General features: G+C 43.1%; 1 protein-coding gene across 5 annotated transcripts in view; it reads right to left on the reverse strand.

Moving 5' to 3' along the window:
- Positions 1–12,907, reverse strand: part of RNF150 (ring finger protein 150) — a 181,683-nt gene that overhangs the window by 38,272 nt on the left and 130,504 nt on the right. For all 5 annotated transcript variants that reach the window (XR_005599245.1, XM_039541183.1, XM_039541182.1 and 2 more), the window contains exon 6: positions 10,612–10,822. Coding sequence is in view for 4 of the 5 variants with exons in the window: in XM_039541183.1 (XP_039397117.1) it covers positions 10,612–10,822 (211 nt within the window). In the remaining variant the exon portion in view is untranslated. The remainder of the gene's footprint in view (positions 1–10,611; positions 10,823–12,907) is intronic.

Here is a 12,907-nt window from a genome sequence, read left to right on the forward strand (position 1 = left end):
ACCAAACGCCTGAGCCCATCCAGTCAGAGATTTTTCCAGGTTTCTGATACTCTGCTGGCTTCCTTGACTCATATCTTTCTCCATATCTTTGGGTTCATTTAGGTTAGAACATAAGAACAGCCAAACTGGGTCAAACCAAAGTCCATCCAGCCCAGTATCCTGTCTATTGACAATAGCCAATGCCAAGTGCCCCAGAGGGAGTGAATCTAACAGGTAATGGTCAAGTGATCTTTCTCCTGCCATCCATCTCCACTCTCTGACAAACAGAGGTTAGGGACACCATACCTTACCCATCCTGGCTAATAGCCATTAATGGACTTAACCTCCATGCATTTATCTGTTTCCTAGAGACTGGTTCCATGGGGTCCTTCACAAACTGGAGACGGTTACTGTGGGTTTGTCTTTAGTATAGCTTATGTACATACTCCACGAACTGAGCATTTGAGCTTGGTCCAGAATCTGGGATGAGCCTATGTTGTGAAAACTGAAATGCTCAAAATAGCACATGCATGTGAATGGACACAGGATGCTAAAATTAAATTAACCCAGGGGGTCTCAAACTGGGGGTCGGGACCCCTCAGGGAGTCAGAAGGTTATTACTGAGTGTCGCGAGCTGTCAGCCTCCACCCTTTGCCTCCAGCATTTATAATAGTGTTAAATAGATAAAAGTGTTTTCAATTTATAAGGGGAGGGGGGTCACACTCAGAGGATTGCTATGTGAAAGGGATCACCAGGACGAAAGTCTGAGAACCACTGAATTAACCCCTCTGGAGCCTCAGGGAATGTAGGGGAGGGGATCTCCCTTCGTAGGGTTGGGAAGGATATTGCTCTTCTAATGTGATCCCTCCCCCAGCGGCTAATTTTAAATGAAGCTACCCTCCCTTGACATGAATCTCCCTATGGCACTGAAATTAAATATAGACTATAATTTGGCATTTGAGAAGTGAAAGGGATGGTAGTCCTAACGGAAAAGCTAACAGCTTGGCTCTTCTGCAAGCCTCAAACTGCTGAATGAGCTTTAGGGTGGGGAAGGCTGTGCCTTCTAAACAGCCTGGCCCTGCCCCCTATCCGACCCCCACCCACTTCCTGCCCCCCGACTGCCCCCCCTCAGAATTCCCAACCCATCCTGCTCCTTGTCCCCTCACCATCCCCCAGAGACACCACCACCACCACCACCCCTCCTCCCTGTCCCCTGACTGTCCCAACCCCTGTCCACTCCCCCCCGCCAGCTGAGTCCTGACAGACCCCTGGAACGCCCACTATCCAACCCCCCCATTCCCTGTCCCTTGACCGCTCCCCCCCCCAACTTCTGCCCCCTCCCTGTGCCCTGACTGTCCCTGAGACTCTCTGCCCCTTAGCAACCCCCTCACCCCCCGGCCCCAGCGTCTTACCCCCGGCTCCCCACTCCACCAGAGCCTCGCATCCAGGGCCGTCCCTGAACAGCGGTGCAGCGTGGCTCCGGCGGGGCCTGAGCTCCTCCCTGCTCAGAGCCATGTGGTAAGGGGGCGGGACTGTGAGCTTCCTCCACGCAGCCCAGAGCTCGCAGGCCCACCCCCTTACCACGCGGTTCTGAGCGGGGCGGAGCTCAGGCCCCGCCGGAGTCAGGCTGCAGCTGTTCAGAGACAGCCCTAGATGCGCTGAGGCTCCGGGAGAGGGGCGGAGACGGGGTCGGGTCAGGCTGGGGCAGGAGCTTCAGCCATTCTCTTGGGGGCCCCTGCGGAGCCCGGGGCAAATTGCCCCTCTTGCCTCCCCCTCTGGGCGGCCCTGACCCCAAATATGGCGATCAGTTAAACCCTGAGCATGTGGGCAAGACTCACCAGCCAGCACCCAAGAAAGAAAATAGAGAACATTCAGTTCTCCTACACTGGTCCTATATCTTGTCCTCATGAACCTGTTTTGCCTTCGGTGATCCTGTTGTTGCTGTCTGCATTAGACCTCCCTTCCCCATTGTCTGTTAGATTTATTTGCAAGTTACATCTCACCTTGCCTGCAAATTTTTCAGGGAAGGATCCATCTAGTGCTATGTGTACGTAGAGGGCCTAGCACATTGGTGTCCTGACCCTGATGGGGCCTGTGCTCTTCAGTGATTATTTAATGCTTAAGGAGCTTGTCACTGGTCTCTTATTCTGTGTCCAGTTCCAAATGACTGTGCATAACAACAAGAGCTTCACAGAGCACTGCACTGCCATGGCACCTAAAATATCAATTTAAACCAACTCACAGTCCTCCCTCGCCTCCTTTCTTGGTATTCCAGCCCTCTCTCCCACACGGATCCTTTGACTAGCTGAGGGGCTGCCATGAGATCCAGAACAGGTGGACAGATCTCACTGAGGTGGCTGAGCCCTTCTATGCAGGAAAAAAAGAGAGATCCACGCATCAAGGGTCTGCTCCAGGCCTGGAGCTGAAGGGCCTGACCCATGCCATTGCTATAAATTTTCCCTAATGTTGTCAGAGACAGCAGATCTGAGACAAATATTTCGTCTCAATCTTTCCAATTTGTCTACTTTGTGCATTTGATAGCACTTTCTGTACTGTCAGTTTCACTGTCTGCCATATATGGACAACTTGTGCTTTGTGGGTTACACACACCAACATGAAAGAAAAAAAAATTAAAATAGGGAAGTGTCATTATGAAATCACAAACATTGGCAGAGGGTCAAGGGCAGGTGTAGCAACCAACTACTTTAACTCACTTTTTGGAAACTGATGATTTCACACTGGTGGTATTCCTGTAAGAAAGTCATCAGCCTTTCAGACCAGCAGTGCTATGTTGGTACTGGGTGCAAGTCTTAGGGCTTGTTGACGGCATACAATTAGTGCTCATCAACTTGAGTGTAAATTGTAGCCTGGACTAGCGTATCACACACGAAGCGACTGCATGGACCCCACTGCCACATACTAACAGTTCCTTCACATGCGATATCTTAATACTGTCTGAAACAAGACTACATCAATGACACAAAGGAACTTTTAGCATGTAGAAAGGGGTCCGCCACACCAGATACTGCGTGGCACATTGCTGTGGACCGGAATTTACCCCTCACCTGTTGCGCACTAATGCACTGTGTAGACAAGCCCTTAAAATAACAAATCCAGGACCTCAGACCACTGTAATTTTCAGTACCTGCTAATTGTCTAGTTTTGCATCACTTTGGAGTTTTAACAGGGCATTAACACACATCGTATATAAGGCACTTGGGACCCAATCCTCTCACTTTTTGAGAAAGTAGATCCCATGAGTATTCCATCTCCAGGATACACGTTTGGCGTTTCAATGCTTTCACCGTTAGCTTGTGCAGTTGTCACATGCTTTTCTCCCCTCACATTACTCCTCAGAACAAACTACTAACCACACAGAAGAATGGCCAAGTGATTACAAGACACCAGTAGATAAGATTCTTATAATATATTCTTTTTCAGCAGCCAGTTAAGGGTGTATCTTCCACACAGACATTTAAAAATACACAGCTCAAAATCATTACGGAGTTTTTATTTTAATAAAGTAACTACCCAACTACTGTGAAAGTGTCCTGACAATCTGCATCTTTGGAGCTTACCCCCAAAACAACAAAACCCAGGAAAAGAAATGTACTGCCATACCTATCTGAAAGACTTCACAATTGAACTGAGGGTGAAATTGGTCAGCTGAAACTTTTTTGGTTAAAAATGCTGATTTGGTGGCACTAAAACATTTTGAGAATTTGCGTTGGTTTCACCAAATTGTTCTGTGTAAAACAAAAAAAAATCGGAAGAAGTTGGAATGTTTCATTTTGACATTTTCAAAATCAAATGCTTCAAGTTTGACTTGTAGCAATTTTTCTTCTACTTTTTTGGAATTGCCAATAAACCAGAGAACACATTACTCACATAGCTCAGCTTCAGGTCCACATAAAATCTGTGGACCTCCCAGGTTACCCAGCTGTCTTCAGTTCTGAGCACAGTGGTTACCTCAACTCAGGACCCTCTCTCTTTCTGGAGTTGCCTGGGGAGTTTCCAGAGTTGGGGCAAGGAGGAGTTGAATTTAGCAGGCCCTTTGCAGCATGCCAATCATTCTCTTAAACAGGTGGAGTCAGTACATATGTCCCTTTGGGGCTTGTAAAGCTTGAAGGCCAGAGGTATTTATAGGCTTGACCAAGAAATAAAATATGAACAGTGCATGAAGTCTGAAAATGCACATGCATTAACTGTTACCAAAAATAGCAAACACCATGTGAACTGGGAAATGTCCATATGATCACGGATGAAACAAAAGTTCATGAATGCTTTATTTTTCTCCAAATGCCAAATGTGTGTGTATATACATACACACACTCTAGTTCTCTTATGAAAAGAACAGCTAGAGTCTCTAGCTGTTCTTTTCATAAGAGAACTACAGTATTTTTAACCCAGACACATAATGCTGATTATGCCTGACCTGGCACAAGCATGGGTGCGGGAAGGAGCCTTCTTTGAAAGGAGCTGACTTTGGGCACTCTATGTAAAGCCAGGGATAACTGCAATTTCTATGCTTGTGGAAATGCAAGTATTCCATGCTCAGAGGAACAAATTGCTCCAAAAGGGGTAAGGAGGGGAGGAGAGATGGCCTTGAACGCTGTCTGCACTAACTCAAGGAGCTGGCAGTCTCCAGAAAGGGAAGCATGCTGCACCATTCAAAGGGACATTGTCATGTGTACACTCCCCATGTGCTCACCAAGGCAAAACCCTCCTGCAGCTCCCTTGGGGGCAGTTCATCTCAGCATCACCCGTTATTTGAGGCTGTGGCTAAATGCCACAATCTAACCCCTGCTGTACCATTTACATTTGCATGGAATTGCTCTTGCTCTATGGTGCTATGACATTTCCAGATATGATAGCACTTATTGCAGAATAGCCCACTAATAAAAAACAATGCAGTGTGACCATTACTACAGGTGAGGGAATGGGAAAAGAGATTTGACACTTTGCAGACTTTAAGATTAACAGGGTCACTGATTCTTGAAACAGAAAATCCATAGCTGAGCTGAATATAAAACTAAAGAAATTCTCTCTCTCTCTCTCTCTCTCTCTCTCTCTGTCTAATCTTAAAATGCGATATCAGCTGATACATGCAGGGACTGAAAAAGGATACTCAAGGATTTAGCATACAAATCCTATTATTAACAACACCTAACAAACATTTCCTTGAAGACTGGGGCCCCACTGTGCTGGGTGTTGTAATGAGATTGGTTGAGCATATCTCCTGGTCCTTTACTTAGGGCTCTGAGCTACCATGCAAAAAATCTGATCTTGATTTTTAATAAGGGGTGGTAAAGGTAGATTCTACAATGAGTTCCATCTAGCTCTTCATGGCCAGGAAAGTTACTAAGGGCCTTGAGGAAGAAATTCTCTATTCAGAAGAGGAGGAAAATGTCCCCTGACCACATTCACAAAAATAAAGTAATAGCACCAGCAAAACTGCATGGATGAAATCTTGGCCCCAATGAAGTCAATGGGAGTTTTGCCATTAACGTCAATGGATACAGGATTTCATCCCATATATGCAGCAACTATGAAAATGTCCTTCCTCCAGAACCACTTTCGGAGGGTCCCTGCCTCTGGATCCTGTCAGGAAATAAAGAAACCCCCAACCAGTAACAGAAAGAAAAACCAACAGCATTGTGGGATAAGCACAACAATCCACAGAAGCTACAACAGTGGCAGCAAGTGCAGGGTTTGGATGCAGTGTACTCTGTACACACTGCATGGCTGCAGCTCGCACAGCTTCAATCATAAGAAACCATGCAAATCTCCGGTGCAGACTCAGCCCAGGAGCACTCTTCTGTTTAACAGAAGGGGGAGGGGGAGAGAATCGAATACCTCTGCAAATATTCCTAGCAGCAGCCAGAGCCATTATTTGTAAAATCACAAACAAACCAAGCTCACGTTGGGGTTGGATGGGGGGAAGTGGGGGAAAGCTCTATGGTTCTAGGTCTTTGACCACACTGGAACTATTCAATACAATTAGTGAATAAAATTCTGACATAATTCTTGTTGTTTAAAGCCATGTCTATAATACAGCTATAACCAAGTCAGTTAAACCGTGGTTGCCCTTTGACCCCTTATAACTTGGTTTAAGTTGTAGTGTGTATTGGCTATAACTGTCCCCCCCTGCCCCTCAAACTGGGTTAACACTGTGTTCTGTTTGAGAACTCTAGGGCTTCATTTCAGAGGGGTGGAACACTTGCAGCTCCCTCTGAAGTCAACTGGAGTTGTGAGTTCTCACCACCTTTGAAACTCAGGCCCCTAACTCCCAAACGAACATGAAGGGGTTAATTTACTGCCAGCCCTTTGCAAACTGAACAACAGGGTCCAGTTGCTGAATACTATTGTGAATCAGACCATATGGACGCATTCTTGAGATGATGTAAGCTTGAGCACCCAACCATGCCAAACAATGTTCAAGCATTAAATGTAATCTTGAAAAGAACAAAGTCTAATAATCATGTATAACTATGGGCTAGTCTACACTTACGGGTCGACGCGGTGAGTTCGACTTCTCGGAGTTCGAACTATCGCGTCTAATCTGGACGCGATAGTTCGAACTCCGGAAGCCATAGTTCGAACTCCGGTACTCCACCACTGCAAAAGGCGGTGGCGGAGTCGACCTTGGAGCCGCGGACTTCGATTCCGCGGCGTCTGGACGGGTGAGTAGTTCGAACTAGGGTACTTCGAATTCAGCTACGCTATTCACGTAGCTGAATTTGCGTACCCTAGTTCGACCCTGCTTCTTAGTGTGGACCAGCCCTAATAAATAATATTGCTGCTCAACCATTAACTGAAAAACCAAGCACCAAATCAGAATACCACGGATGAGATTGTGTGCTAAGTGCAGGACATACACATTCAGCCCAGGGCACTGAAGCTGGCTAAGGTGGCTTTAAGTTTCCAGTATGCCTTCCTGATTCTGGTTGTTCTGAGGGTTGATGCAACTGCTCGACGCACTTAAAAGCTGCTTAAGTTACCACAGCCAACAGCTGCCAATAGGCTGCAGCACCATTCAGAATCTCCACAGTGCTACAGGCAATTATCCTATCAATGCAGGTGCTTATGAAGGGGAGATTTCCCCCTGCCCAGTTCAGGGCCTAGTCTGGTTCTTTTCAAAAGTCACAGCAGCACTTCCTTCCAGTGCCCTGCAACCAGCCCCGGGCTCTGGACCAGGAGAGAGAATCTCTCCCCCTTAGCTTTGTTTTCTGGCTTTGCCATTTTCAGTAGGATTCTCTGATAGGGATACATTACCTCTGCTGCTATTAGAATGACGGAAAGCAACATCAGTTATCCTGTGCTGGTTTTCTTGTTAAATGAAGGATAAGGAACTGACTCCCTAATATGAGAACCACAGAGTCTAAATAGGGTGGATGAGTGGGTACTAGAGAACCAAAGAACACTTCCATGCTGCTTTAGTCAGTTGAAGAGTTCCTTTTTGTTCCCCCAGTGGTGTAGATCCAGTGTAGCTGCCCTGACATCAGTTCCCTCCGAATCCTTGCAGGATACTTATTGAGAGCAAGATGGGTGGAAAAGGGGAGTGGCTGGCGCACTGCTACACTCTCTGGCTGGTGTAATGGCGCCTTAGCTGCTGTCATAGTTGAATGCAAAGTACAGTAGCTGTGAAAATGCTCTATTGTGTTGGGGGGCCAACAAATGTAACATATCCCTGTGTTGAGTCCTGTGCCTGATCTGCATATCTAGCCCACTGTTTGTAGTACAACCAAGTATGTCAGTGAGGTAGACCAACAGAACAGAACTGAAGACATTCTGCACTCCTCTCAAATGGATATCTTATATCCCATATTATTATTTTATGATAAAATGAAGAACAGTGGGGGTAATCCAATTACATACAATGCTATACATCTGGAGTAACTACTTGCTTGAGTGGTGTTACTCTGGTGTGACACCAGCAAAACATCAGAATACTGCTTAACATCCTTAGTAAAAAATTTTGTACCATCAAATAAAAATCTTAATTTCACAGTGAAATCAATCACGAAAAGCACAACATTTAACCGGGGCACTGTCAAGATACAAAGGAAGAAAATTTTACTAACTTAAAACTAACCACTCATCTAAAATATCTCTCATTGATTAAAACTGATCAGCCCAACAAGACAAGGCCTGAGCAAGTCTTATCACACCAGCTCTTGGGCTGGCACCATGCATGTGGGAGTCTGTATGCACATAACATTGTCACTGCTCTCCTGCTGGTTCCATGATTTTGATCATGCAAAAAACCAAAACTAAAGTGAGTCCTTTTCTTTCAGAAAGACTAGGACTTCTTCTCCAGAAAGAAGGAAAGTTGTCATTTTAAATCCCTTACTGGATCACAAGAATGGAGCCAACAGAGACCTGAGGGCCAGGATGGTATGAAAGGCCACGGTGAGACCATTTTTCTCCTCCACCTTGAATATTGCACCACTTCCCCTAAATCCTCTGTTTCCTTGCTATGATGCCGTGCTCAGGTGAAAATGACTAACCACTCACTCCATGGAGTAATAAAAGTCAGCACTTAGGAGATCAGAAAGTTAGTTTCATTGGCATTCCACTGCTGGGAGAAGCTGACACAACAGAGCAGTATAGATGACTCATGCAGCGTGGTAATAAGAGAAAGAACTAAAGGAAGTAAGACAACAAAAAGGAAGAGGGATCTCTGGGAAGGCCATTTAGGAACAGTCCTCTCCATGCTCATCTTGTCTTGTCTCTCTCCCTTCATGTTGTTACTTTCCTTTCTTTTTCACTTACAGGAAAGTAAGAAAGTTCAACCACCATATCCCACTAGGGTAGCATATAGCAATGTTAAGTAAACATAGTTAAATATCCAGAATTTCTTAGGACCTAGGCAAGTTTTACACCGAAACCAATGTTTTGTCACATTACTCTATCCCACATCGAGTACACACACGAGTGTTACTTTTCTGTTCGTATGCCCAACAACGTGCATGTACATGCTTCAGTCATGTATATACAAAATTTCCAGTTGTCTGTTATTTTTGCCTACAACTAGAATTTGCAGACAGACAGCCCTCATTTTGGAGAGCTGACAATCATTTTCTTAAACTGTCAGAGGAAGATTTTGAACACAAAATGTTACTTTTAGCGACAGGATAGGGATGACATTTTGGGATTGTCAGCATGAACGGTGTCCATTAAAGTAGTAAAAAAAGGACCAACACTCCTTTTGAAAAACTAAGAATAGTTTTCAAGAAATAAAAAGTAAAGCTTCCAGTGATGTAAAGACGACAATGAAAAATCACAAAAGGAATCAAAATATACTTTTTTTTCTTGATTTCAAGAAAGTGTCCTACAGTAGCTTTACCTTTTATTTTATAAAAATATACATCAAGGAACAACATATGTAGGCCATATTTATCGGATGGGGACTCTCTTCTGAGAAGCAGTGACTCTGAAAAAGATTTAGGAGTTTTGGTGGATAATCAGATGAACATGAAGTCCCAGTGTGATGTTATGGCCAAAAGAGCTTATGCATCCAAGGATCACATTAACAGGGGAACCTTGAGTAGGAGTAGAGAGGTTATTTTAGCTCTGTTCTTGGCACAAGTGTGACTGTTGCTGCATAATTCAAGAAGGATATTGAAAAATTGAAGAGGATTCAGAGAAGAGCCAGGAGAATGATTAAAGGATTAGAAAACATGGATTAGAAAATAGTGAGACACATGGAGCACAATCTATTTAGCTAAACAAAGAGAAGGATAAGGAATAACTTAATTGCAGTTGACATGCACCTACATGGGGAATAAATATTAAAAAATGGGCTCTCCAATCTAACAGAGAAAAGTATAATATATTTAAAAAGGCTGGAAGCTGAAGCTAGACAAAGTCAGAATGGAAATAAGGCGTAGATTTTATAACAGTGAGGCAATTAACCATTGGAACAATTTACCAAGGGTTGTGGTGAATTTTTCATCTCTGGCAATTTTAGTATCAAGATTGGATGCTTTTCTAAAAAAATGTGCTCTAGCAATTATTTTGGGGAAGTTCTCTGGACTGTTTTATACAGGAGGTTAGACTAGATGATCACAATGGTCTTTTGGCCTTGGAATCTGTTAATCTATTTTATGTTATTGAAGCAAGAGTGAAACTCTTCATATATAACAAATAGTACATCAAAGAAAGGCAGACCAGGGGATAAGGACTAGCTAAACTCGGCAGACAAGGGCATCCAACAAATGAATTTAACAAAGGAGCTGGGTTATAGGTGGAGATTATCAAGGAAGGCCTTGTTAAAAGGATTCACTGTCAAACAACATGTAAAGATGTCTATAACTTTAGTCTACTTTGTGTTAATAGAAAGGGCCTCTTTCTACTTAGTCTAGATTATTCTTCCATGCATTTCATTTTGCTATTCTATTTGATTCAATCCATTCATTTGCACACTGGGTTCAGAGTATCTGTGATACAGTAATATTCCATGATAATTCAAAGGTGCCATTTTAAGCCACGTTACTTATCCTCTAGATTTCAGTGAAATTTAAAGTAGTAAAAACAATATTCCAAGCCCCACACATCTATACATTTCTCTGTGATTCAGGTTTCTGCATACTATTTTCAGGGCAAACTCTGCCAGAAGGAGAAACTTACTACTTGTTGTGAAGTTACCCTCCCCAACCTGGGGAAGAGGATCTGCATCCTGGATGACTTGTAGTACTCCCACAGTCCGGACAGGAGGATCCAGAGCTACAGAGCTTTCATTCACGGTTATATCACTAGCTCCTGTAATCTGATTAGTTGGTGGTCCTCCTATGGAAGCTTCAAAATCTGGAGGTATATCATCTATGCAATCCGCATTTGGCTAATGGAAACAAAAAGAAAAGTCTTTGAGCTTTTATTCTACAGAGAAAATATTAAGGACTATAGTTACAAGAAAGAAGCTGGGTAAAATTTTCAAAATCTCTTAAATGATTTAGGGGACTAAGTACCATTCACCTTCATTGACTGCTAACTGCCTAAATCACTTAAAAATGGGACTCAGGCTTCTGAAAATTTTAGCCACCTTACTTTAGGAGCTAACTCTGCCTTCAAATATTTGTTTGGCTCCTAGTGTTCTAGTTGGAATTATGCATATATAAAATATATGAGCAGAAATGGACCTCTTAACTTTAAACATAAACAAAAAAGCCTTAGTGTTTTTATTTTCATATTAACATAAGAACAGCCATACTAGGTCAGACCAAAGGTCCTTCTAGCCCAGTATCCTGTCTTCCGACAGTGGCCAATGCCAGGTGCCCCAGAGGGAATGAACAGAACAGGTAATCAAGTGATCCATCCCATCGCCCATTTCCAGCTTCTGGCAAACAGAGGCTAGGAACACCATCCCTGTCCATCCTGGCTAATATCCATAGATGGAACTATCCTCCAGGAATTTATCTAGTTCTTTTTTGAACCCTGTTATAATTTTGGCCTTCACAATATCCTCCTCTGTCAAGGAGTTCACAGGCTGACTGTGCATTGTGTGAAAAAATACTTCCTTTTGTTTGTTTTAAATCTGTTGCCTATTAATTTCATTTGGTGACCCCTAGTTCTTGTGTTATGAGAATGAGTAAACAACACTTCCTTATTTACTTTCTCCACATGAGTCATGATTTTATAAACCTCTATCATTTCCCACCGTAGTTGTCTCTTTTGCAAGCTGAAAAGTCCCGGTCTTATTACTCTCTCCTCATATGGCAACTGTTCCATAACCTTAATAATTTTTGTTGCCTTTTTCTGAACCTTTTCCAATTCCTGTACATCTTTTTTGAGATGAGGTGACCACATCTGCATGCAGTATTCAAGGTGTGCACGTACCATGGATTTATACGGAGGTAATATGGTATATTCTGTTTTATTATCTATCCCTTTCTTAATGATTCCCAACATTCTGTTCACTTTTTTGACAGCCACTGCACATTGAGTGGATGTTTTCATTCTCTGAAAACAATGACTCCAAGATTGCTTTCTTGAGTGGTAACAGCAAATTTAGACCCCATCATTTTATACGTATAGTTGGGATTATGTTTTCCAATGTGCATCACTTTGCATTTATCAACATTGAATTTCATCTGCCATTTTATTGCCCAGTCACCCAGTTTTGAGAGATCCTTTTGTAGCTCTTCGCAGTCTACCTGGGACTTAACTATCCTGAGTAGTTTTGTATCATATGCAAGTTTGCCACCTCGCTATTTACCCCTTTTTCCAGATCATTTATGAATATGTTGAATAGGACTGGGCCCAGTACAGATCTTTGGGGGACACCACTATTTACCTCTCTCCATTCTGAAAACTGACCATTTATTCCTACCCTTTGTTTCCTATCTTTTAATCAGTCTTAAAGGAAATAACTGCTGTAGATTTTCTTCCTGAACTTATACATAAGTGGTTCTAGTTAATTAATTTAGATTTTTTTCCTCTCACCCACTCCTTTAGGGCCCCATCCTGCAATCACTTCCTATTATGTCTTGTGCTTATTACTGATGCCTCACTGATTTAAATGGGACTACAATAAATAGTGCAATATCGGGCCCTTAAATAGTAATATCCAATAAATACATAGTTTATTTGCTTTCTACATACCTCGATCCTCTTAATAGTATTTGTAGGAATACTATCTTGCAGTGTGCAGTGGAAATGTTTAGTATGAAAAAGTCTTGCCCAGAAAATTGATGTTTGCTTCCTCACAGAAAAACAAAAAGTTTGGGGGAGTGTGTCATGGAGTAAATGAGCACATATATTGATATGATCTGCCTGAGGCAGATTATGAACATAAACACAGGTACTAACTGCAGGGAATTTTGTACTTTTAAGCCTTAAAATATACATATTATAGAGCTGATATCAGAGACTTAAGTGAAGGCGGGGAACTGATAAGAACTGCATGTGTGCACATTTGTATGAGGGG

Source organism: Mauremys reevesii, linkage group 5 (assembly GCF_016161935.1).
Source record: "Mauremys reevesii isolate NIE-2019 linkage group 5, ASM1616193v1, whole genome shotgun sequence".
Lineage (NCBI taxonomy): Eukaryota > Metazoa > Chordata > Testudines > Geoemydidae > Mauremys > Mauremys reevesii.